This window comes from Erpetoichthys calabaricus, chromosome 1, assembly GCF_900747795.2.
Source record: "Erpetoichthys calabaricus chromosome 1, fErpCal1.3, whole genome shotgun sequence".
Lineage (NCBI taxonomy): Eukaryota > Metazoa > Chordata > Cladistia > Polypteriformes > Polypteridae > Erpetoichthys > Erpetoichthys calabaricus.
The window spans coordinates 63,082,848-63,110,090 of NC_041394.2; the positions used below are offsets into that span (position 1 = coordinate 63,082,848).

The 27,243-nt window shown below is 41.4% G+C and overlaps 2 protein-coding genes across 2 annotated transcripts in view; both read right to left on the reverse strand.

Annotated features, from left to right (window-relative positions):
- The window catches only part of LOC114650940 (advanced glycosylation end product-specific receptor-like), a 40,321-nt gene extending 25,364 nt beyond the window's left edge, over positions 1-14,957 (reverse strand). The window contains exon 1 of the mRNA XM_028800892.2: positions 14,782-14,957. Within this exon, the coding sequence (XP_028656725.1) occupies positions 14,782-14,839 (58 nt within the window). The 5' untranslated portion in view covers positions 14,840-14,957. The remainder of the gene's footprint in view (positions 1-14,781) is intronic.
- A 1,396-nt stretch (positions 14,958-16,353) lies between these two features.
- Positions 16,354-27,243, reverse strand: part of slc44a4 (solute carrier family 44 member 4) — a 70,949-nt gene continuing 60,059 nt past the window's right edge. The window contains exons 14-23 of the mRNA XM_051920189.1: positions 26,033-26,135; positions 25,404-25,660; positions 25,041-25,135; positions 24,534-24,637; positions 24,315-24,388; positions 23,458-23,528; positions 22,237-22,331; positions 18,506-18,590; positions 18,123-18,343; positions 16,354-18,083 (exon numbers count right to left, since the gene is read on the reverse strand). Coding sequence (XP_051776149.1) covers positions 18,234-18,343; positions 18,506-18,590; positions 22,237-22,331; positions 23,458-23,528; positions 24,315-24,388; positions 24,534-24,637; positions 25,041-25,135; positions 25,404-25,660; positions 26,033-26,135 — 994 coding nt within the window. The 3' untranslated portion in view covers positions 16,354-18,083; positions 18,123-18,233. The remainder of the gene's footprint in view (positions 18,084-18,122; positions 18,344-18,505; positions 18,591-22,236; positions 22,332-23,457; positions 23,529-24,314; positions 24,389-24,533; positions 24,638-25,040; positions 25,136-25,403; positions 25,661-26,032; positions 26,136-27,243) is intronic.

Sequence of the window (27,243 nt, forward strand, 5' to 3'; positions counted from 1 at the left end):
AGCATGACACTATTTCATCGCATTCCACAGAAATGATTGTGATTTTATAAGAACTTTTAAAAGCTGCAATGTTTACAAAAGTTCAGCTCTGAATAACAATGTGCCGCTGCAATGGCCATTCCTAAAGTGGCGGGTCCGGCTGTGCTAGGATTACAGGCCAATGAGAGATTTTAAATAAATAGAAATCACGCCTGTTTATGTGCAGTCGGCTTTACTTATCCACCTAGGGGACTTGTTGAGAATGCTGCTGAAATGTGCTCCAGTTTACTCACATGCCCTCGAGATGATGACGTTCTGTTTGTTGAGTTCTCAATAAAGTACGGCCAAGTATGTTAGCTTAAATATTGACAGAGTATTTTTCACTGGATAGATTGTTTTGTCTTTTGAGTAACAGGTCAAAACAATTCAAGTCTGAAAAATGGCTGGCTGCCTCATCTACTGCAAATCATTTACGCTAACAGCTCACCATGGAGGAGAGCAGGCCACATATGCAGGTCGTCCAGTTTTGGCCGGAGTATTACACATAATGAGGAGCAGCAACACAGACTTGTCTTGGATCGTCATGTTCAACAGTGTGGTGGTTCATTTATTTTCTGTCTAAAATAACAGATTACCTACCAAAGCTGTTCAAATTAGGTCAGGCGTTAGAGACATTCTCTTTAAGCAGATTCAGCCCCTTGCATCTGCCGTGTGCCACGGGATAATAAGGGGTAACAGCAACAGAGTTAAATTATTATACGTCTGAAGCCATTTATTATGGCTTTTTTTATCACATTTTTAATGCCAATAGAGTGTAGTGCAATCAATACTGAATCATTAAAAACATCACAAAGTAAGAACATCCACATCACTGCCCTGTGCTGCAAGAAATTAAAATAATCTGGACGAGAACAGGCCTCTCAGCCGAACAAAACTCAAAGTTCCTATCCACTTAATTCTTCCAAAATAACATCAAGTCGAGTTTTGAAACTCCATAAAGTCCTACTGTCTACCACACTACTTGGAAGCGGTTCTCTGAGTGAGGATAAACTTCCTAATGTTTGTGTGAAATTTACCCTTAACAAGTTTCCAACTGTGTCCCTGTGTTCTTGATGAACTCATTTTAAAATAACAGTCTCAATCTACTAGACTAATCCCCTTCATAATTTTAAACACTTCAATCATGTCACCTCTTAATCTTCTTTTGCTTAAACTGTATAGATTCAGCTCTTTTAATCTTTCTTCATAATTCTTCCTCTGTAGCGTTGAAATCAGCCTAGTTGCTCTTCTCTGGACCTTTTCTAGTGCTGCTATGTCCTTTTTGTAGCCTGGAGACCAAAACTACACACAGTACTCCAGATGAGGCCTCACCACTGCATTATAAAGCTTGAGCTGAACCTCCTGTGACTTGTACTGCACACATCAAGGCGCTATATAACCTGACATTCTGTTAGCCTTCTTAATGGCTTCTGAGCACTGTCTGGCACTTGATGGGGTCGAGTCCACAACTCATAAATCCTTCTCTTAAGATGTACTTCGATTTTGGGAATAATAAATACATAATAAATAGTGAAAAAGATCTGAATGACCCATGGAGAGAGGCACAATTGCAGAACAAATAAATAAAAATAGTTATGTACAACAAGTCATGGTTCTCGGCCATGCAACTTTGTGACTAAGCAGACTCGGTTGAACTTGTAAGGGTAAATCTCACACAAATGTTAGAAAGTTCTTCTTCATACAGAGAGCCATAGACACATGCATTAAAATCACCAAGCAGTGTGGTAGAGGAGCAGGGGGTCAAAGTTATAAAACGTACATTTACGGCAAGTCAAATTTTGGAGAAACTGGGGAATGACAGCACAGCTGATCAAGTCAAGAAAGCAGACAAATCAGGGAAATGACGATGGCACACATACCGTATGTACTCATAGATAGGTTGTCCCACGGATAAGTCCAAGCTTGATTTTACAGTATAACTTCTGGTATTTTGTAATGTCAGTCGTATAAGTCGAATGCAGAAAACTCACGCTATTGGTCCAAGATATTATGATATGCTAACGTCCACCTGAGAGAGTAGCCACAGGGCACACTGCCTTTTTTTTCTATGTATTGTGCCTACGTGCCCACACAGTAATACCCGAACTATTCCGAAGCGACGTTTGCACTGATTTGTGTTTTTTTGTATCTCACACCCTCATACACCTTTATCTTAAGAGCATCCCTTATTTACGATGGAGCATTCGATCAGAAGAAAATATGAAGCTGGTTTTAAAGTAAACGTTGTTGAAGTAGTGAAAGAAATTGGTAACTGCACTGCTGCAACAAAATTTGATGTGTCTGAGAAACTGGTGCGAGATTGAAGGAGGCATGAAGAAGTAAAAAAAAAAAAAAAAAATTAAGTGTCGTATTTTTGAACGGGTGTATAAGTCGGGGTCTGATTTTATGATCGATTTTTTGGGTTTAAAGACCCGACTTATATGCGAGTATATACGGTAACATTTCAGATCACCGAGTTGTTATTATAATGTGCGTTAACATGACAAATTTAAAAAGTGTTGAATATGATGTACAGACTGTATTTTAGTTCTGTTTTAAGAGGTTCAATGTTACGCCTTTACACTGAAGAACTTTTCTGGGTTTTTTCTGTCAGTTTATATTAATTAGTTACGCGTTGTCACTTCTCAGGGAACTGGCCAACAGGTCAATGGTATCCTGGCTAAGTTTCACTCCCATCATGCCCACTGAGATGGAAAGCTTTAACCAACCAGTAAGGCTCTAAATCAAGTTTTCATATGGTGTGGATGCACATACATAAAACAGAATATGTTTTTGCCAACATAAAAAGACAACTTGCATAGGTGTCCATTTCTCCTAATGTAATCTTGACACTATAATGCACTCATATTGCAACACCAACGCAATTTGTATATCATGAGAACATTGGTGTTGAAGATGCAGTCCTTTAAAGCTACACCAAACCCACTCCATTTTGGATGAATTGGGGGGTTATATGAGGATTATGTTTATTATGTAATTGCGTTCAACACCATCTAACCCTCTGTTCTTAAAGATAAACTGGAGAGGATGGTGATGGATTCCACCTTCATTTTTTGGATTCATGACTATCTGACTGGACAACTGTAGTATGTCAAATTGGGGAACTGTGACTCTGGGCTGGTAGTGAGCAATGGTGGGGCCCACAAGGGACTGTTTTGGCCCCCTTCCTGTTCACATTATACACGGCAGACTTTAAGTCAGACTTTTGCCACATTCAGAAGTACTCTGATGATATAGCTATTGTGGAAGGAATTGGTCAGGAAGGAGAATATCCATATTACTAACCGAAGGTTGTAAACCGGATGGGTGCAGGGCTCACCGAATGTACGGAAACCCCAAAGGTCCATGCTGTGACAATGCGCTTGCGAAAGGAGTCACGGCACACACCAACTGTGACAACGCGCTTGCGAAAGGAGTCACGGCTCAAACCAAAGGTCCATGCTGTTACAACGCGCTTGCGAAAGGAGTCACGGCTCAAACCAACTGTGACAACGCGCGCGCCTACAATGCACTTGCGAAAGGAGTAGCGGCTCAAACCAAAGAAAACACAGAAACGAGACTACAACCTGTGATCTACACCTCAGGTAAAGTGTGCACGCCAGGTTGTATGGCTGCCCAGACGCGACTGCCCATACCACCGCATATACCCTCCATGATATGTCTTCACGCAGCGGCTTCCCACCGAGGTGCATATTGCGCTGTGGCGCTCGCCCCACAGTCAGACGCAGCGGCTTCCCAGTCTCAGTAGGTGGCCCCCAAACAACACAACCTGTTCAAGCAGTCGGTGTCAGCGAAGGCAACAGACTCACGTCTCCACACAACAAAACCGCTTTAGTACAGATATACTTATTGGATTAAATGACATTTCCCCAGACGCACCCGCCCTCCATGATATGTCATCCATCCACATGAAGGACGGAACAGAAACTGATTGCCATTCTAGGATTTCCGATTCGCGGGCTTACTTGTAGGGATCTGATTGGAGCTTTCAGTTACTGGAGCAAGAAGAACTGCCTGGCTCTGAGCGCAACGAAGACCAAGGAGATGAATGTGGAATTCCGCAACTCTAAGCTTCCCCTTCAGCCTGTCAACACCCGAAGGGAGGACATTGAGGTGGTGCAGACTTAGAAATATCTAGGTGTCCACCTTGAAGACAGACTAGACTGGTCTGTGAACACATATGTCATCTGCAGGAAGGGGCAGAGCAGGCTGTTTTTCTTCAGAAGAGTTCGAGCATTCAATGTATGTAGTGAAATGCTGTCTTTGTTCTATCAGCCAGTTGTTGCCAGTGTGCTCTTTTTTTGCTGCCGTGCGTTGGGGAGGCAGTATGACTAATAAGAACACTAAGAGGCCGGACAAGCTGGAGAAGGCTGGATCAGTGGTGGGCAGGTTTGTGGACTCACCGGGAATTGCAGGAGGGAAAGGTGGATGGGGAAAAAGGTACAGGCCATCCTTGACAAGAGCAGTTACCTTCTCCATGACATTTTCAAGGGTCAGAGAAGCAAACATAGCAGTTGTCTTCTCACTGCGCTGTAGAACAGAACGCTATAGAAGATCATCTGTTCCTACTGAAGTGAGAGTTTATAATGTTGTTGTCTATACAAGTGATTCATGACCTGGTCACCACTCTACTTTCTAGCACTGTGACAACTGACCCATTTGTACTTTTTTTTTACCATTTATTTGTTCACCTTGCTTTTACAATAATTTTTAACAATTTTTACTGATGCGTTTGAGATACTGGATACCTGAATTTCCCTGAGGGGATGAATAAAGTATCTATCTATCTATCTATCTATCTGTCTATCTATCTATCTATCCGGGTGAGAATGAAGCTGATTTAGTTAACCATATGCCGTGAATTTCAAATTATGCACAAATTATCTGTGATGCCAAGATGCGACTGACAAACATTGCGGCTCGGTGGCCTGGGTCAACCTGTGATGCATTTATTTTGTGGCAAAGTAGTTTTGACAGATGTTATGGTGCTGTGCACAGTGGCAGGCTTGTTGGTAACTGGCTGAACCCTTGGTTTTTCATATGGCCTGTACCTGATTGTAACAGCAATCACGTTATTACATGTGCCAGATGATAGCAGCGGTCCTCTCAGTCGCTGGTGCCTTATGTCTTCCCCAGTCCCCAGTAGGTAAGATTCTGTAATGTGTGTCTTCTTGATGTGCTTAGTTATGGACTGAACCACAGGACGACTTGAACACACATGGCAGTGTCTCAGTGTGTCAGGTGGGAGGCTGCTCAACCAGCCAATGAAGGTCTGCTGCATGTTAATTGCATATGTATGAGGTTTGATTAGCATTCTTCATGTTTGGCTGTTTCATGGTGGCATCTGGGTGGGGTTCAAGGTACATTCACATATGCACATTTACAAGATGATTGTGAATTTTTAAAGGTAAATTACATAGAAATGTGCAAATGGAAGGTTTTATAAATCAGATTTTAAAAAAAATATATGCATAATTGTACGTTCCAATCCATGCAAAGTTTTGTAAATGGGAACACAAGACTTTAGTGACCTTCAAAAGTCAACTGGGTATTATTTTGTAGAAATTAGGTGAATGGGATTAGCAAGCCTTGTTGGACTGAATGACTTGTTTTTCTAAGCTACAAATCACACACTTGGCTTTCAGTTTGATATACTGGAGCTAAACACACCTGTGACAGATAAGGTCGCTGTCGACCCCTTGAACCCTCAGACCACACGTCAGACACCAGATAAAAGTCCAATAATAATATTTATTATTATAAATAAGTGCACAAAGCACTCTCCTCTCCACTATACTTCAATAAACAATCGATTATCAAATAAACAATCCTCCAATCTCCCAGATGCTTAGCCACCCTGCCTCCCAACTCAGCTCATCGTCTGGGATTTCCCATAGTCCTTTTATATTCCCTGACCCGGAAGTGTTTCCGAACCCTCAGTCCATGTGACTTCTTAGCACTTCCGGGTCAGAGCAAAACTCTTCTTTTTCATCCCGGAAGCACGTCATTCCTTCTGTCCATGACTGGGACGTACTTCCGGGGTGTAGGGAAAATAGTCGCTGTTCCTCCCTGCAGCACCTTCTAGTGGCCCCCGTGGTATCCAGCAGGGTTGTAAAGGAAAATTCCAATGTCCATAATTCCCTGCTGGAATTTGGGGCACCTCCATGCTGCAGGAAGGGCTCCACCTGGCGGCCTGGGGGTATTGGCCGGGATGAACGGCCGGCCATATCTCACACACCATTAGGACTTCAAGCAGATAAAGCAAATACGAGAAATTTGAAGAAGGAAGATTTCCAAAAATCGAGGGATAGAGAATCAGGAAATTTCAGACAGGAGGCTAAGGTTAATGTTGCAGCAATTGTGCCTAAAGAGAACAGTCACAGATGGAAAGAATAAAAAGAAAGAAGAACAATGCACGAGAATGTAGAATTAAGGAGTAAAGGGATGTCACAGGGGAGGATAGACGAAAGAGACTTGGAAGCAGCTGACCAAAAGGCAGAGACGTGGGACACTCCTAATATGTACTGCATGAAAAAATGTGCAGAGAAGCTCGGAAGAACAAAGAAAGCAGCAGGGATGGTGTGAAAGGTGAATAACAAAATGTTTATGGAGAATCAGATACAAACTGTGAATTAATTTTAAGTTGGGTGTATTGATGATTGAGGTTTTTAGTTGCAGCAGTAACCTTATTGAAAATCAGGTTACCTTCCTAAGCCACAGGGAGCCATGTCTTATCCTGGGAACTTCCAGCGCAAGGGAGGAACAAATCTGGGTAAGAGCTTGCATAGCATGAAGCAAACCCCATAATGGCCAATTTACAGTTGCCCGTCCTCATACGATGAATATTTGAGAAAATATTAGGATCCACACTGTGGAAAAGGGAGAAAGCTCCACAGAAGTGATTGGCCTGGAATTAAGCCCACCTCACTAGAAGTATGAGACAGCAGCACTAACCATTGTGCCCCTCTCTTTGTCAGTATTTCACGTCACGTCACGCCACCATTAAGGCGAATTAGGCATTTGGGTTAGCTACCAAACAGTCAGTTAGTGCACTAATAAGCTCAACCTAGGAAGCAAAATATATATGTATATCAGCGGTTCTCAAACTGGGGTCCGCGGCCCCCTAGCGGTGTCGGTGGGACCGTGAGAAATGATTGCATATTTATACTATTTATATTTTTATAATTATTAACCTTTACCATCCGAGGGGAAGTAAGTGACTGAGCTCTGTCGTTACCCCCACCACCTAGACCCGACCACTAATCCGCTGTTCCGTTATTCGCTGCCACCGCATTGTTTTCACACCGTTATCACTCAGCACAAACCAGCCCTTATTATTTTATCATAATCAAAAATTATCGATTCTTTCGTAGAATCAAAACACTTGCAAACAGTTTTCGTATATTTTAGAAGCAAATAAGAGTGTTGAAGGTGGATACAGATAATCAACAAACAACATATTTTACATTTTTTGTGTTTTTAAGTGGTGAAATTGCCCGTTCAACACAAACGGTTAAGGCAAAGCAGATGCATCCATCCCATTAAAATTTTAACTTAAATTTAATAACTAAGATGTACATAATATTTTCTGAATAACTAATTGTTAAATAAAACAATTGTTATTGTTAATAAAACTAAAAAATGTTTTATTCACAGCAGCCTGTACCTATGCAGTGCCGCGCAGTGCGTTTGTGGCACCCTTGTGCAAAGTATTTGGCGCCCCCAATTTTCTTGAAATAATATTGATTTTTAAATTTTTTAATAAAAGGGTCCGCGTGGTATCAAACAATTTTTAAAGGGACTGCCACGCAAGAAATTCTAAAGAAGTTTGAGAACCGCTGATGTATATGGTCACAAACATGCACATGGGAGGCAGTCTAAGGGCTTAACTAAAGGTAAGATGCAGAGTCAGGGGTTGCTGAACTGTACTAATGCCTTTTCTCCCTCTTCCACAGCCCATCAGAAGTAAAGCCTATCTAGAGTTCCCCCCCCCATTTCTGTTGCCAAACCACACCCTCCTGCAGACCTCACTTCCACCTAGGAACCCGCCTCTTCCTGTCCTGAGCACTCCACTCTCCAAACCAGTCTTTGTTGTGGCTCAGTCCTTTACGATTACTCGTTTACATAATTTAACCTGCTATATTGATAATATAAAAGGTGGACCCCCCCCCCCGCCCAAATCTTTGTTTACTCTGATCTATTTTACAATATATACACACACACATAAAATCTGACAGTAAAAAACTTAAACAGCATTGGCATGCTATGTAGATGGCAGTTGTACCCAGGACAAAAAGACACATCAGGAAAGGTCCTGGCATGTCTAACACAAAATACAGTGAAGAGCCAGAAGATAACCATCGTACCCATCATGAGGCCTGTCGAGATGCATATTCCTACTTGGTTAGTTCACAATTGCCAATTAACCAAGTTAAGCACCTGGAGAAGTCATCAGTGATGTTAGAGGAACAAAGCTAAATGGAAAATGTGAATTACATTAAAGCACTGCCGACCTTATTGTGGGCTTGGTTGCCCTCACTGGGCATGTTTTCAAAATCAGAATTCACCTTATTAGCCAGGTACACTAATGTGAACTAGGAATTACTCGTGATAGTATTGGTGCAACATACAGCAGGATTAGTAACAGTGAACAATAGCCATGATAACAAAACATTTATTTTTTAGAAAGGTGCCTTTCTCCCCATCCTTAAGTATACAAACTAGGTATAAGTAACCGATGGCAGATGGTTAGTTAGATGATGTTGATACTAAGATCTCTGGAATTACCAAGATCACTTCTGACAATTTGTGGAGCTGATTCCAAGCCCAGATAAATAGGGAGGGTTGGATTTAGGAAAAGCGTCTGACTGTAAAAAACACAGCAAAACCTTTATTGGAGAAGTGTAGTCAAAAATTAGCAACCCCATATAAAAATGGAAATAGTTACAGAAGAAGGAGCAGTAGTCGCCCTTTCCTGATTCGTGCAGATGTGATTTAGGATATGCGCACCCTACAATGCAAATGTAAAAGATATGTTGGAAAATCTGAAAGAAACACAAAGGCATTTCCTGTGTCTTCTCTGACATAGAAATGATTTTTCATGGATGTGTCCATTTTTATTTATCTTAACATATTCCAGATAACACTAAAGTTCTACAAGATACTACTTTCTATTCAAAGTATCAATGGCTCTCTACAGGAGAAAAGGGTTTTCATATGTATGCACAACTTGCTCAGCGGCTAACAAACTTTTCTTGTGTCTTGTCATTTAATCCAAGCTGTCCTCCACTTTTTTCAGGACTGTTATGCTCTCCTTCCAAAACAACAAAAGACCATGCAGTATTCTCAGTTTGGCCTCACAAGTACTTTATTGTGTGTGATGTTGACCTGTTCCACAGCATGTGTTATATGGCCTAATATCCCATCAGCCTTTTCAATTGTTTAAGTCTGCACTGGTTATAGGGTGACACTGGACCAGTTGGCTATTCATTTATTTTATTTTATTCAAGCTAAACTCCTGCAAAAAATTTAAAAAATAAATATATATATATATATATATATATATATATATATATATGAGAAGAGTCTTTCTTCTGAAGGTCTGGAATGCTGGGACTAACATCTGCCAGCTAAGTTGGTCATGTCATGTGGAACGAGTGGAGTCATTCAAGATGTGGATCACTGCTAAAGTCGTCAACAATGACAATAACCCCGAAGCTCACCTTGATGGACAGATGTTACTGTATATACCAGTTGTCACCTAAAATGAACCTTTTCTGATTTATTTTCCTGTCCGAATGTTGTCCTTGCTTTGTATGTGCTATTCCATCCATGAGCCCCTGCTGTTGACCAGTACAGATCTGGCCACAGACAAAAAAAAAAAGGAAGTCTTGATATACTCCGAGGTATTCTTCCTTGGATTTTCCCTTAGTGTGCAATGTTTTTGGATTTCTCAGCCTGTTTTTTGCCTACCATTTTGATCTGATCATTCTCCTTTTTTTGGTTTGGTTTTGCCTTGCTTATTCCGTGTGGTTCTTATTATTCAAGTCTGAATTCTCACTTTGGCTCTCAGAGTAGTTCAGTCACAATAATGGCGAGTAGGGCAGTGACTGGAGTCAGGAATCCAGTGACAGGTCTTAAGAAATGGCTACAAGTGTACAAACATGAAGGATGTCTTTAGTCGACGTTTTATCGAAGAATTGTGGGAAATATCTTTAGGGCATCGCCTGGGTGTTTCTATAACGATAACGGATAATTCAAAGAATGAAAACTTTTGTAAAGTCTATGTAATAAACTTTATTTAAAAACATTATAAAAAATGAAAACCAAATATGTAGATATTGGGGTCTTGGAGTGCAGAGGGCTCCACTAGTTACTGTGCTGCCACTAAACAATAAGAATATTCAGGGGTGGTTTCTTAAAGCCTCTACATTTACTGAGAGAGGTGCACTAATCAACACTGTAGATGACCAACAAGAATGTGTGGAGTTGGCGATTAACACTGAGATGTTTAGAGCTGACGGTGACCAAAAAGAACATGTCAGGAAGTCTCTTAGCGTTACTTTTTTAGGCCTTGTGCCTAACCAGTACTGTAGTTGTCCATTAATGCTGCATTCACACGCTCTCAGAGAAACAACAAATAAGAGTTTCCGAGTCAGAAATTCCATGTAAATGCCCTATGAAATCAGAGCTACAAGTCAGACAAACCTAGCCGAATTCTCCAAGTAGTGATATAATGCTGACCTCTCGACTTAGTCAAATGTATAAAATAAAAAAATATAACGCAGTCAGGCAGAAAGACCATTTTTGTGATTGTTTATCACTTTGCTCCAAATGCAATTCAATTAAAACATTTTGTTTGTATATTTTTAATGAAAATAAAACAGACCAAGTAACAAATCAACAGTGAACTTGTGTTTCGCTGAATCGTTCAATCGGAAATTCTTGCAAATGCTCTGAACTGGGAAGGTGAAAAGTCGCAACTCGGAACAGCAAATACTTCGACAGGAACGTCAATGCAGCAGGACATCATGCAGATGAGGGTCTTAGTGTGTCGGTGTTGATTATGCAGAATGGTAAGTGACTGGGAAGACAGTTGAGTTCTTATGCACTTTTAGAAAAATTGTAAGGAATTCAATAAAAAAAATAAAAAACATTAGCAATAGTGTGCCCCCCCCCCCCCCCCCTTCTCTTTACACAGAAACCACCAAATTGGTGAACTGGCTCAAGAAACCCCCTAAGTGCCAATAAACAGCCATAGAGCTGAATGATTTGTTCTTTTATGAGCATAACAGCTAAACCTAGTGAATTAATGTTAATAGTAAATTCACATAAGTTTTTTTTAATTTGAACTGAATGCAAGTTTCACACAGCTACACTATAAGCTAACATGTTATTGGAATTACAGGTACTCATATTTTTGCCTTATTCTTATACCATATTTAGAGAATAGAATGATCTCAAACTGTTAGAAGTCTAGTAAGAAACATGAATTGTTAGAAAGAAATAAAGGCTTATGGTTTTCCGACCACAACTATTTATGTCAAAGTGTAAGCCATCGTGACTATGAGATAACATGTAGAGGAGGAGGAGGAGGTTAGGAGCACACGCTGATACAGTGCATTGCCTCTCCCACCACATAACAAACTAACTCAGGATCCCAGATTAGGACCCGAGTACAGCCATGCAATGGGTGACACCTCAGCACCACACAAGTTCAGATGGAGTGGAGCAGTGTTAGGTTTTTTGTGGTGGCTGGAGTGCCAATTCTGCCACCAACCCCCAGGTTTTCCCTGCAGGTTGGAGAGCCTACGTGAAGGGCTGGATGCAGTTTAACGTCATACCCAGGACTAAGGGCCTTGCTTAAGGGCCCAATGGAGTAGAAACGTTTAAGAAATGTAACCAAGACTCTTGAGCCTTAAACGAAACATAGATGCAAGGGTTTTTTTTTTTTTTGTTCAGTGAGGCTTACAAGCTGGGCATTGGACATTAAATCATAAGGTTGCCAGCTCCATCCAGGGTGTGGATAAATGTAGGCATTGTCCATTGAATTAAAAAAAAAAAAAAAAAATACAAATAAAAATTTGCAGATTTTGTCCTTTTGTTTCCCTCTCCACTCTATCCTAGTAATGGCACCTGTGCTCTAGAACTAACAGAAAGTGTAATGGTCCTCGACCTAATCAGCCATCTTAGGTGAAAGGCTCTTCGTCCAGTGTGACCCTGACCTGGGGTTAAACAGCCCTGGAGACGGACAGTAATTACAAACAGTCAGTCAGTAGATGAACCTTCCACTTTCTCTAAGTGTAGATGCCATCCCCGCAGCCTCCTTTGATCTGCGACTACAACTCAAAAGCCCACGTCCATTTGAGCGCAGCCCACGCCTCACTTGGTTTGTTTTGACTCCCTTTTGTGTTTCTGCGGTACAGCAGGAATAAACAGGATGAGTAGCACATACTTTCTGGAATCGGTTCACCTGCATGGTTGTAGGCGGCGTACGTGTGGAGTTCTAGGGAAAGCGGCAAAAAAACAAAAAAAAAAAAACAACGACGACAACACAGCCCCCATGGGTATTAATCATCTTGCTTTGAAACTCTGAAAAGAAAAGGCAGAAAGTCAGATTATAATCAGGACTCATGCTGGACAGCCTGTCAGGGAAGGTACAGCAATTCCAAGATACGACCATGAATCACAGCACAGTGAGTCACAAGTCAGATGCTTCATAGCTTTGTCTTGGCCAAGAGCAGTTTCAGGGCAAAGGATAATGTTGAGCAATGCTACTGTGGCAAGGAAAGAAAGAAGAATGAAGCAATGTGGCTGCAGCCAGTGAAGGAAGGACACCCTGTGTTTATAGTCCCAGCGCATCCTGCCCTGTGTTGCTCACCGTGGCATGTCAGGTCAGGTAAGATTCCAGTCTCTCAAGGCCTCAACACACAAACATCTGTCGAGTAAAGACGAACAAAAGAGCATCCTAATGCTGAGCTGACATGTAACTGATGGGAGGTGAAGCCATTGGACAGAAATCGGACTCGAGGTATGTCAGTCCTGACGTTCTCATCTGTCTTGGCTGATTGCCTGCTGGCGCTCTTAACAGCCTACATGTCTGCACAGGAATTTTGTTTTCATTTTTTCCTGAGTAGCCACTGTGGTGGGAGGCAAGGCGGTGAGAGGAATTCAGCCTTGTGCCATAATGTAGAAGGACTGCAAATTATCCCAGACCTTCAACCTTTCAATAGGCCCTTTGTTGATTACGCAATTGAAAGAAGTTAAATATATATATATTTTATTTGTTTACTCAATGGTCCTTTGTACTTATAAATGAAAATAGGAAGAGGCAGATATATTTTTACAGCATTAGCATACACATCTGGGTATGTCACACACACACACACTATACATGATCTTATCCAGCTTCTACCCCACCGATCCAGTCAAGGGTCACAGGGAGTGGGTGTCTATCTTGGCAGAATCAAGCACGAGGTAGGACCTAGTCCTGGATGTGGTGTCAGACAATTGTAGGGTACCACTCATACCCCATCAATTTCAAGTTACTCAATATGTCCATGAAATTCTTTGTAATGTGAGAAACAAATTCATGCAGACTTTTGGAGAGCCCATACAATCTTCAAACATCCAGAACTCAAAATGTTGTGAGGCTGCTAACCGTGGTGCCATTGTGCCACCCTCACATTTGCCCATCCAGCTAGTGAACCTTCTTATTGCAGTTTTAGGGTAACCGAGCACCATGTCCACCCCAGAAGGTGTGTGTAAAAAGCTGGAACCAAATGGCGGTGAGACGCTAGTTTATAAGAACTACATATGCAGATGTCCGCTACGCTGCCAGTTTAGGTATGATACTGAGGTGGCACAGTGATTAGTGTTGCCATCTCATTGATCCAGAATCCAGAGTTTGACCTTGTTTACCCCCCCCCCATGTTTGCATGTTCTCCCTGTGGCTACATAGGGTTTCCTCCCAAATAGGTACAGGTTAGGTGAACTGGTCATTCCAAATTGGCTCTACACTGGACAAGTGCCCCTTTCAGTGGACATTGCTGTGTTAAATCAAACGCTCTGGCCTCTGCAACCCAGCTCAATGTTGCCAGAATGAGTTCCATGTCCATTTACTCTGGACTAGACAAAATACGCCCCATTATGGATGGAGATAGATGATGGGATGCTTTTTTCCTGATACTGCTTAATCCAGCTATGGAGGAGTGCCAAGGTAAAAATCTACTACAGTGGCAGCACTGGGCACAGTTACATCTACACACACACTGGGGTCAGTTTGGATTCAATAATTGACCTAACCTGGTCTGTTTAGAAGACCCAAGCCAACTTAAACCACCACTGAGAGAACATGCAAAATCTACATAGATTCTACTCAGTCCCTTGGAATTGTGGACCAGCAGTGCCGACCATCACACCATTCTATTAGATTAGATTGAGAACATACATAGAAATACAGAACCCTCATTGACTGCTCTAATTCCTCAAACATTACATAAACTAATACAAATGAAATATTATTTTCCGTTACTAAAAATGGAACCCCATTTGCTAGCAAACTGAATATCCAGCTTCATCATTGAGGTTAAATTAACAGCCTGCCACAGTGAAATGTTCATTAAAATCTACAAACAAGTACCCCCCCACCCCTAAAAGCGGTTAACTGTCTATTCAGCAGAGGTCCAGCCACATCTGGACAGACGTGAGAAAGACCATTTCCAAGGCAGCATCTGAACTTACCTGCACATGAGATGCAAATCCAGGCGATGAGTGCCGTGATCCTAAGTGACCCTTTCATCCTGACGGACCGGACAGAGCAGAGCAAGGTGAGTGCGATCAATCGAGGGAGGCACAGAGACTTTGTCAGCCTCAAGAATCCCCTGTCAAAGGCAAGTTTGGGACTGGCCTCAGACTTCAAGCACTGCAATCAGATTGTAAATTCCTTGGAGAGCCTATCAGATTGGTACAGCCAGGTGGTGGGGGATGTCTGGGGCTTTAACCGTTTTACTGCCAAACTCCAAAGTGAAGCATTCCATCACCTGACTTCAAACTGTAATGCCAAGGAACACATTAGGCTGATTCATAATTAAACAATGCACAACCTCAGAACAGGTCTTCAACTGAAATATCTGGTTCACTCCAGACCAGTGAGTGCAGGAAATACAGATACAGGGCAAGGAACATCATAATCTACTCAGAATTCAAATACTTATATGCAAATAACCTTTAGATTTACTTATTTGGCAGATGGCTTTATCTAAGAAAACACAGAACATTTGAGATGCATACCATATCATCTTCCAAGCCTATGATCCTGAGCAGGGTGACAGGGGGCTGGAGCCTATCCCAGCTAGCATCAGGCACAAGGCAGGAATAATTCCCTGGACAGGGCACAATTGGTTACATTTCCTTTGTTTTTCCAGTTGGAATGCAGGTTAGTGAAGTGACTTGTTCATAGTCACACAGTGTCAAGCAGTTTTTCAATTTGTATGTAAATAATATAGACAATATACACTTTATTGGTTAAATCAGAGGGTGGCTAGGTGATTCTTCACAGACCCAGACTCGCTCACCTGCCAGACTAACAAAGACATTTGTCTGAATGCAGCAGGAAATTGGCACATTCAGGGGACACCTGGGGAACATATGCAAACTGCACACCAAAAGCAAGACGTACCATTTAAAAAGAATAGGTGAGGGTCATGGAGGATGAAGAAAGCCGCAAACTTCAAGAAGCTTGGGTTTGCCAGAGAAGAAGTACACAAAGTGAAAGCAGGTGGCCAGGAAGCTGAAAAAGCCTCAAGGTGTCACCGATGTGGGAAGACAAAGGGGAGACTTCTGCTCCCAACTTGAAACCATTTCTCCCAACAGGGTAGAAAGTAATCAGGCAGAACAGATACAGTTGGCAGAAGTAACTTGGGTGCAGTAAATGCCATATTCTGTGGTGGGTGAGTGCCTTTATTTAGTTCTATACCAACCTCTGACACAGCCAGACTGCTTCTTGCTTGGATTGTGATAAGGTGGGCTTCCTGCAGACAGTCTAACATACGTACCAAACAGAACCACAGTCATGGATTCAAAAACATTTACGTTTCTGCTTATGCTTTTTGCTTTTTTCTTTCTTATTTTAGCTCATTCAGAGTTTACCTTAAACTGAACTAACCAGTCAAAAAATTCACATGTCGCCAGTTTACACTCAGAGGTGATGCTGTGCATTGTGTGCATGCTAAAAGTAAGACTCCATTGTTACTCATTTTTATGGTCTCCAGGAGGAAGGATATACAGAAGTGAAAAGAGGCAACATGCATAAGCTAATAGTTTACTTAAATTATCCTTTATTTATAGTATTTACATAAAGTATTTAAAATATTTTATCAGATCATAGACTTTTTTTTTTGCAATAAACAAAGATATGGCAAAACTTGGAACATGAAACAGACATGATAGTGCCGTTTCTGTCAGCCGACTGTAATCCCATCATGAGAAATGAACAAGTGCAGAGGTAGAACCGCAACATTCAAGTGGTGATCTACACTCCCGTTTTTTAGATAATGTACTCACAAATGGACACTCGTACAGTACTGGTTGTTCAATCCCTAACATGGAGAACACCTCTGCTGCTTTAGGGTTGAATATAATTCAGACTTCCACAAACAAGCCATTACTTAAAACAAACAAAAGTTACCTTAAAAAATTATTTGAAATCTAAAACTGGCTCCCGAACAGCCAGATGGTGACATAATTGAGACACTTAATGACAAAGCGTAAATGGATATGCATTTGCCTGTTAAACTGTATAAAAGAAATTGATAATAATTTTGAAAATTTTTAACAATTAAAACCATCCATATAACACCCCAGCTTTAGAAAGGCACTAAATGTGTACTTTAAACACATTAATCTCCACATAAATTAAGGCATGTTTTTGTTTTTTTGGAGTCCCAGACCACTCCATTTCAGATGCTGCTTAAAGCATCTTCACAAAAGGCACTTTCTTTTTGTACTTTGCTTTTACATCAACTAATTAATGTTCCAAAAATGTTAAAACTACAAATATTAGGCACTTTAAATGTATATCATAAAAAAATCATTTAAGGACAAAACAGTCATTATAGATTTTCAAAACATTAAAAAATGTGACACATACAGTATATACTGGCAAAGTGAATTACCAGGTACAGCATTGTTCAGTGTGACTGTGTGGCTTGGAACCGTAGGTGTCCAGGCTCTCAGCCATAAAGCAGAAAACTTTAAGACGTCATATGAGTCTCATATGTACAGTGCAAACTCCCCGACCCCTAATTCCAAGCATTAAAGTGCAGCATGTTTGAATTGCTCCTTCTTTCCCCTTTCTTCTTATTCATTATGTCTATATGTGCTTCACTTTTTAAAATGCTTTTTAATTTAATCAGTTCTTTGTGTGCTCCTTGAGTTTCTTGATCCAAGGAACTAGTGAAAGATATGACTTCATTACACACCATTGAAGTAGCAGCAAAAATAAAATGGTTCAGTCTCCACTTTAAATAAGTAAATTCTATCATTGCTGCAAACAATCCAGACCTACTTAGATTTAAGACAGCAAGACAGCTAAGGCAACAAAGCAGTGCAGTGTGCCTCCGAGTCGACAGAGGGCTAGACTTTGCCAACATAAAAATAATAATAATAATAATGTGGTCTAAAATTAAATGATCAGTTTAGATTAGTTAAGATAAAAGTTAGTGTGAAATTTACAGTGATCACATACACACCTATGACACATCCAGTGCAGCAACATCCTAGAAGGACAGCTGTGATACAATGCTAAAATTTGAAAGAGAAATTTTCGGTGTTTACAGAGATTTAAAAAAAAAATGTAGAGTGGTTTGCCTGTTATTAAAACAGATTGCAATTTTGAGATTCACTCTGATCTAGGTGCTTAAAAGACAACATTAAAAGTCTTCAACCACTTCACATTTTTACATCTTGAAATAAGAGCTCAATTTTTGGAATCACTTCTCCAAATGTAAACTTGACATGGGCACCATTTTTAGTGGACACATTGGGAGGTAGTTCTAGGAGATATTTGCTTGTTGTCGGTGCTATTCTCATTACCAAAAAGAAAGAATCTTACATACAAGTTAAAGCTAGTGAAGAAGAAAAAAGTGGGATAGATCTGTTCAGATTAAAAACTAAGTGAAGAAAAGTGGTTTCCATCACTTCTTTTCCTTTGGCTGTTTGTTCTTCTTGTTCAGGATCTTCATGAGCGACTTGGACATAAAATAAGGTTTCTCAGCAGAGCCATCATTACGTTCCAAATCTTCCACTGCAATACAGATACATTCCTTAGAAAGGACCTTTGTACAAAATATGCTGTATCAAGCTCAAAGAAAAATTTCACTCATGCCACTTTGTTACAGTCATGTTTGCCTTTCTTACAAAGATGGAAACAAACAAAATAAAGATGATAATATGGTGTTGTACTTACAGAAACAAAGGAACAAGGTGTCGACACACATGCTGTAAACACTGAAAAAGCCCTGGGATATCATGTAGGAACCCACAATCACAGTCTATAAAGGGAAAACAAACATGTCAGTATGTTAAACAAATAATTCTGATACTGCTCTGAAACTGAGTAAGTTAAAAGTAATTTTGTGAATGTGTAATGTATCCATCCTTTTCCACTTATCCGAGGTTGGGTCGCGGGGGCAGCAGCTTGAGCAGAGATGCCCAGACTTCCCTCTCCCCGGGCTACTTCTTCTAGCTCTTCCGGGAGAATCCCGAGGCGTTCCCAGGCCAGCTGGGAGACATAGTCCCTCCAGTGTGTCCTGGGTCTTCCCCGGGGCCTCATCCCGGTTGGACGTGCCTGGAACACCTCACCAGGGAGGCGTCCAGGAGGCATCCTGATCAGATGCCCGAGCCACCTAATCTGACTCCTCTCGATGCAGAGGAGCACCGGCTCTACTCTGAGCCCCTCCCGGATGACTGAGCTTCTCACCCTATCTTTAAGGGAAAGCCCAGACACCCTGCGGAAGAAACTCATTTCAGCCGCTTGTATTCGCAATCTCGTTCTTTCAGTCACTACCCCATAGCTCATGACCATAGGTGAGGGTAGGAACATAGATCGACTGGTAAATTGAGAGCTTTGCCTTATGGCTCAGCTCCTTTTTCACCACGGCAGACCGATGCAGAGCCCATATCACTGCGGACGCCGCACCGATCCACCTGTCGATCTCACTTTCCATTCTTCCCTCACTCGTGAACAAGACCCCGAGATACTTGAACTCCTCCACTTGAGGCAGGATCTCGCTCCCAACCCTAAGAGGGCACTCCACCCTTTTCCGGCTGAGGACCATGGTCTCAGATTTGGAGGTGCTGATTCCCATCCCAGCTGCTTCACACTCAGCTGCGAACCGATCCAGAGAGAGCTGAAGATCACGGCCTGATGAAGCAAACAGGACATCATCATCTGCAAAAAGCAGTGACCCAATCCTGAGTCCACCAAACTGGACCCCCTCAACACCCTGGCTGCACCTAGAAATGATGTCCATAAAAGTTATGGACAGAATCAGTGACAAAGGGCAGCCCTGGCAGAGTCCAACTCTCACTGGAAACGGGTTCGACTTACTGCCGGCAATGCGGACCAAGCTCTGACACCGGTTGTACAGGGACCGAACAGCTCTTATCAGGAGGTCCGGTACCCCATACTCCCGCAGCACCCCCCACAGGATTCCCCGAGGGACACAGTCGAATGCCTTTTCCAAGTCCACAAAACACATATAGACTGGTTGGGCAAACTCCCATGCACCCTCCAGGACCCTGCTAAGGGTGTAGAGCTGGTCCACTGTTCCGCGACCAGGACGAAAACCACAGTTCCTCCTGAATCCGAGGTTCGACTATCCGACGGACCCTCCTCTCCAGAACCCCCGAATAGATTTTTCCAGGGAGGCTGAGGAATGTGATCCCTCTGTAGTTGGAACACCCCCTCCGGTCCCCCTACTTAAAGAGGGGGACCACCACCCTGGTCTGCCAATCCAGAGGCACTGTCCCCGACGTCCATGCGATATTTCAGAGACGTGTCAACCAAGACAGCCCTACAACATCCAGAGCCTTGAGGAACTCCGGGCGTATCTCATCCACCCCCGGTGCCCTGCCACCAAGGAGTTTTTTGACCACCTCAGTGACCTCAGTCCCAGAGATGGGGGAGCCCACCTCCGAGTCCCCAGACTCTGCTTCCTCATTGGAAGGTATGTTAGTGGGATTAAGGAGGTCTTCGAAGTATTCCCCCAACTGACCCACAACGTCCCGAGTCGAGGTCAGCAGCACACCATCCCCACCATACACAGTGTTGACACTGCACTGCTTCCCCCTCCTGAGACGCCGGACAGTAGACCAGAATCTCCTCGAAGCCGTCCGAAAGTCGTTCTCCATGGCCTCCCCAAACTCCTCCCATGCCTGAGTTTTTGCCTCAGCAACCACCAAAGCGGCATTCTGCTTGGCCTGCCGGTACCTATTAGCTGCCTCCAGAGTCACACAGGACAAAAGGGTCCGGTACGACTCCTTCAGCTTGACAGCATTCCTCACCGCCGGTGTCCACCAACGGGTTCGGGGATTGCCACCACGACAGGCATCGACCACCTTACGGCCACAGCTCCGGTCAGCCGCCTCAACAATAGAGGCACGGAACATGACCCATTCGGACTCAATGTCCCCAACCTCCCTTGGGACGTGGTCGAAGTTCTGCCGGAGGTGGGAGTTGAAGCTACTTCTGACAGGGGACTCTGCCAGACGTTCCCAGCAGACCCTCAGAACATGTTTGGGCCTACCAGGCCTGACCGGCATCCTCCCCCACCATCGAAGCCAACTCACCACCAGGTGGTGATCAGTTGACAGCACCGCCCCTCTTTTCATCCAAGTGTCCAAGACAATTGGCCGCAGGTCCGACGACATGACCACGAAGTCGATAATCGAACTGAGGCCTAGGGTCTCCTGGTGCCAAGTGCACATATGAACAACCCTATGCTTGAACATGGTGTTCGTTATAGACAATCCATGACGAGCACAGAAGTCCAATAACAAAACACCACTCGGGTTCAGATCGGGGGGGGGGCCATTCCTCCCAATCACGCCCTTCCAGGTTTTACTGTCATTGCCCACGTGAGCATTGAAGTCTCCCAGCAGTAAGAGGGAGTCCCCAGAAGATATGCCCTCTAGCACCCCCTCCAGGGACTCCAAAAAGGGTGGGTACTCTGAACTGCTGTTTGGTGCATACGCGCAAACAACAGTTAGGACCCATCCCCCCACCCGAAGGCGGAGGGAGGCTACCCTCTCGTCCACCGGGGTAAACCCCAATGTACAGGCTCCAAGTCGGGGGGCAATAAGTATGCCCACACACGCTCGGCACCTCTCATTGGGGGCAACTCCAGAGTGGTAGAGAGTCCAGCCCCTCTCAAGGAGATTGGTTCCAGAGTCCAAGCTGTGCGTCGAGGTGAGACCGACTATATCTAGCCGGAACCTCTCGACCTCGCGCTCTAACTCAGGCTCCTTCCCCTTCAGAGAGGTGACATTCCACATCCCAAGAGCCAGCTTCTGTAGCCAAGGATTGGACTGCCAAGGTCCCCACCTTCGGCCACCACCCAACTCACACTGCACCCGACCTCCTTGGCCCCTCCCATAGGTGATGAGTCCATGGGAAGGGGGACCCACGTTGCCTCTTCGGGCTGTGCCGGCCGAGCCCCATGGGTGTGTAATGTATGTTTCAAAAAACATCTATGATGTGCTGAACTTGCCACCTCTTCATGACACTGCAGCCTCTACTCTGCTTCTTTTGACAATGACTGACATTTCTTCGACTTTGGAACTTTACAAGTTTTTATTATGAATTTCAAATCTCAGCAGGTGTCTATGTGGTACATTTAAAATAATGAAACTTTGTTCTCTTCATGCATTTATTTTTTTTTTAGTAAGTACTATCAAAAGATGCTTTAAATCCAGTGTTTCATTTTCATTGTAGAGTAACTGAATCTATTAAAAGAGCGAGGATTAAAATGTAAAAGAAAAAAAAAATGTACTGTATCCTATTTTGCAAAAGCATTATGTCTCTGTAATTGTAGTTCTTTGTTGATCTTCACTGTAATAGCTTTTCCCCTTTTTATTATTTGTTCCCTCTTAACTCTTAATCACTGAAAAATGTCTTGGTTAAGAAATCATACTCACGATGATTGGCACCCAATAGTAATTGAGGTTTCCAGCTTGAAAGACATTATTGGGAATCTGGATTCTGCCAGAGAAGAAAAAGAATGCCAGAACACCTGAAACAATAAAAGGCCAAAATGACTGATAATCCAAAAGAAATTAAAAACTGCAGCAATGTCCACTTTGGAGGTAGAACAGGTTTACTAGCCTATGCTCACATTTCAAGCCATAACCTCTTTTAATTTCAATTTTTAAAAGTAGTTTTGAATTAAGTAAAAATTCTGTTGCAATCCCTAAATACATCTTAGGTAAATTATACAATGCTTATTTATTTTAAAACTACTGTAGTTCTTGCAAAACTCAAACCCTCTTTGCAAGGTGATGCCATGAGCATCAAAAGGCATGTATTCAATGTAAGCATTCCTAATACAGTTTCTAAAATATTTCTCTATATACTTTACACAGAGGTGGATGTTCATCCTGTAAACTTCAGTTGCAAAAGAAAATGTTTTAAGAAGAATAATCTCAATCAGTTTGTGTAAGGAATATGCGGTGCAGATCTAACTATTCCATATAGTGTTATTTTAAACATACTCATCAGAAATGTGAATACCCCTTTTCAGGCAAATAATTGACTGCTCTAAAATACTGTTAATGAATCATAGCAATCTGTTGTGATTTATTAATAAAACCAGCATTTGTATTTATTAGAACTAGGGGGCTTTAACCCCTGCTCGCTTCGCTTGCCCAAACACCATAAATCCCCCCCCCCCCACCAAAACATCACCCCAACCTGCCCGGAGCACACTATGCGCCAGCCACCTCGCGTCTCTGCCTCTCGCATTGTGAAGAGGGGGACTGAACACACGCAAAGGAGATGCAGTCATTTCTCCGAAACCCTCTCTTAAATGGTGATACAATGGGAAACCGATACATTTTTTTTTTTTACCTCCTCTATGCTCGATCAGCTGGCTTGCTGCTGCGGTGCTGCGTGATCTGCATGTCACGCAGCATCTCGAACATTTAAAAGCCTGTCCAGCAGCTGTCTTTTTGTCTCACAGGAAAAATCACATCTCGTCTCAAGATTTTTTTTTTTATAACAGAGAGATATAATTTTATTCAAGGCAGACAATGAGGTGTTCTTCTTCCACAATAAACATGCCACGCCCCAGTTAACTCCTTTCTCAGTGTAAAATATCTTCAACCAACTTTCTTTAATATTAAAATGCATTTGTCACTTACCAACTCCTCCTACAACCAAAAGCTTGCCAAAGAAGAGCAGCAGATCAGTCACTTTATCCAGAACAAACACTCTGCAAAGATACAGAAAGCACAGGCCTCACTAGATGCTTTTTTGCTGAAACAGCAGATCTGTGACCAGTCCTCATACATTCACATGGGTAGGAATTAGAATCTCAAGACATTTTTGTTGTTGTGAAGCCTATGCCACTGTAATTCTAATTGAGGTTTACATGATTATGTAATGCACCACTGTATTTAAAAATTAAATATGATTTGATGATCTATTTTAAGAAAACTGTAGAAAGTGCCTTTAACATAAAGGAAAATCTGAAAATTTGACAATCTGAGGGTAACCCCTCAGTTTGGGGAAAACAAAAAACTGGCTTTTTTTTTCTTTTTTGTTGGCTTTATTTTCTCTAATATGGTATCTGGCAACAATTGGACGTCATCAATTATAAAAAAAAAAAAAAAAAAAAAAAAAAGCACCAAGGGAAATCGTCCAGAGTGTGACTTTATAAAACTCATGAGACTTCTATAGAGTGCAAGGGTAACACTCCTGTCATGAGCTTTTCCAATTTGGGATGTGAACTCAGTCCTTATTGGCTAGGTGACTAATTGGGCTTCTGACTGCAAAGGTATTTTTTTCTCTTAAGCTGGCTGGTTTCACTTCAGACCTGCTATACTAGCATTGATTAACATTCTGCACACACTTTAAATTATATTTCTAATAATCAGAAAGGTTTTATTTGACATAAAATTATATATCATCACTCTTTCTAGTTGAATACAGAAAAACAATAAACATTCAAGGAGGAGGAAAGTAATATTTATGGCTGATGATTAGCAGCCATACCCACCTTAGAATATTCCTCATTAGGAGGGAGAATGCATTTTTGGCGGAAACACAGAAATTCTTGCCATAAATTGCAATCTAGAAAAATGAGAGAAAGCTTGTTTATAACGCGGGCTGTTCCATGAAAATCCGTGGGTGTCTGGACACTTCCAAATCACATATGCTTAGACAGAAACAATGTGGAATTACCTTGGAGTTGGAGACAAGTGTAAAAGTGCCTTACCATAATGTAAGCATTCCTATTGAGGAATTTGATGAATTTTTCCAGACACCAGAAGCAACACTTTAGGCAACACAAAATGAATCGTGTGCATGGATTGGCAGCACCTGAGAGCAAAAGTAAGTGATAAATCACACAGATAACAACCATCCTGTGCATAGGTCTGGCAGAAATGGCATTGCTACTAAAAATTGGATGGGTGATTTACAATATAACTAAGTAGCCCCATTTTCTACTGAGGAATGGCTCCATGTTACACAAAAGACAGAGCATACTGCTTTTACTTACTGAAAACTTAAATATGTGCATGAAGTTCAAGTTTTCATTACTTTTAATTTTTTTTATTTTGTTTTCTTAGTTATAACAACAATAAGCTGGGACCTAATTGTAAGGAAATTCTCTGTATTAAACCTTATAATGAGTGTGTTTATTTATAGACTTTAAACTTGCATAGTTTTTGGCCAACACTGTCATTTGGCTTATGTTTAAATGCTTTGGTTTTCAACTGACCTTTTAACTTGTGGTCAAGATACTCGAGGATGATACGGATTAGCTGAATAATGGTCAAAATGAGAGCTCCAAATGCAAGGGATCCAACATGATACCTGCAAGAGAAATATGGATATAATAGAATGAATAAAGTTGCTGTAGACTCCTAAAAATTTAGTGGTTAAGTAGCAAGATCAATTTATATCATAAATCTGGTCAAGATTACAAGGGCAGTTATTGAAATGCTGATAAAATAAGACTAACATCATGCAATTAATCACTATAATTCAATAATAATAATATACAGTTAATTCTGTGCAATGTCATCAGTCTAGCTGACACCATGCTTACAAATTATATTTAGTTTAGATGGCTTCAGGTTACCTGAGTGCCCTCATGAAGCTTGCAGTTACTGGGAAATAAGGCATGTCTGCTGGCTTATGGAAGGCCCAGTAGTACGAAGCAAAGGCACCAGCAATTGTGCACTGTCCCAGAGCAATGACAAAATTCATGCACCACAGGAAGCCTATGATATTGTAGATTTGTAGATTGAACAGGTTACGCTGGAACAGACCCTCGTTGTTGTATTTGTAGAATATACATCTGACACTCTGACACGAGTAGGATGATGTATTAAAATTCTAAAACACAGTTAAAAGAAAACTGGTTAATTCTCCCATTATTACCTTCTAATGGATATCTCTGTGAACACAAAACGGAAACACAAAGGACACACTTTCTGGCACTGTCTGTGTGACATGGTTATGAGATTACAAATCCAAGATGATTAGGTGAATTACATCTCCTCCTTGATCTGTTATTACTTACAATATACTAATTTAATATGATAATGGGAGATATTGGTAATATCACAATTTTAAAACTGCATACGGGACTTTTGTAAAGAAAGTTATAACATAAAAACTGTTTGACTAAATTAGAGACCAGTTTCATAAACTCTTAAAAAAAATAATCCATTGGTTCTGAAACAATTTAATTAGCTATATTCTTACCGTAGGATCACAAGTGTCATTTCCAGATATACTAGAACACCCAGGATCACTTGTATTCAATGCAATTACACGATAAAGTGGACTGCCAGATGTTGCCAGGTATCTGTAGGTCAGTAGTGTTAAAGACTCACTGTATCCTGAAGCATAAAAGTCTTTGTAATACAATTTAAACTCACTGTAGTGAACACGGGAGTAATTAAAATGCAGACATAAAAAATTACTCTAAGAACCAAACTATTTTACATAGTGCCTTTCTATAACAACCACCATGCCAAGAAACTACAGTAACTGTGCCAAATTGTATACATTTTTTTTTTTTTTTTTTTTTTTTTTTAAAAGTAATTTTAGCACAGGTAGTTAGATTTCCTCAGGGTGAAAAAATACATAAATGCAAGGATTTGTGTCCAGTAGGAAACCATTTATATTTATATTCAGAAAAACACAATTGTAGTTTGAACTGATTAATGGATAAGAGCATGGACAAGAAATGTTAATTCTCTTCACTTTCTTTTTGTTCAAGTTGCTTGAGGCAGGGTCATTGTAACTTTGCATTTTTCAACTAGCTCTGCTCATATAGGCAGACCTGGAGATCAGGCGTATATTTCAAAACTGATGGGACAGTACCTAAAAAATTGTTAGAAAACTCCTCCACTTATTAGGAAAGCCAGTCAATAAACACAACTGTGTGTGTGTGTGTGTGTGTGTGTGTGTTCAATTAACAGCAAAGACACAGAGGCTACCATATTCACTCATCCTGCCTGGTGGTATCTGCAAAGTGACAATAGCATTTATGTTTTTAAAGTGCTAATTTCACTGATTAAAGAGATTTTTTTTTTGCTTATTTACTGATAATGAAAGCAATCACTATTTCATTTATACCACAATATTGACACTGTGTTCACAAGTCTAATAGTATATGCAATATTCATTATTTTCCAACTATTTAGACCATCAATTATGTTGTCTGTTTTTTTTTCAGAATTTACTGTCTTAATCTTCTTTATTTATTTATCTGGTTTGTACAATGCTATATACTGTATATTCTGCCATTCTTTATTATATTCTGTAAGTGCCTTGAGCATGGGAAAGGCGCTATATAAATAAAGTGTATTATTATTATTATTATTATTATAATCCATCTTTTCTGGGTTTTCACAAATATTTTGTAGCATTCTGGGATAATGCATTTGCCCATCAATCTATTTTCTTAA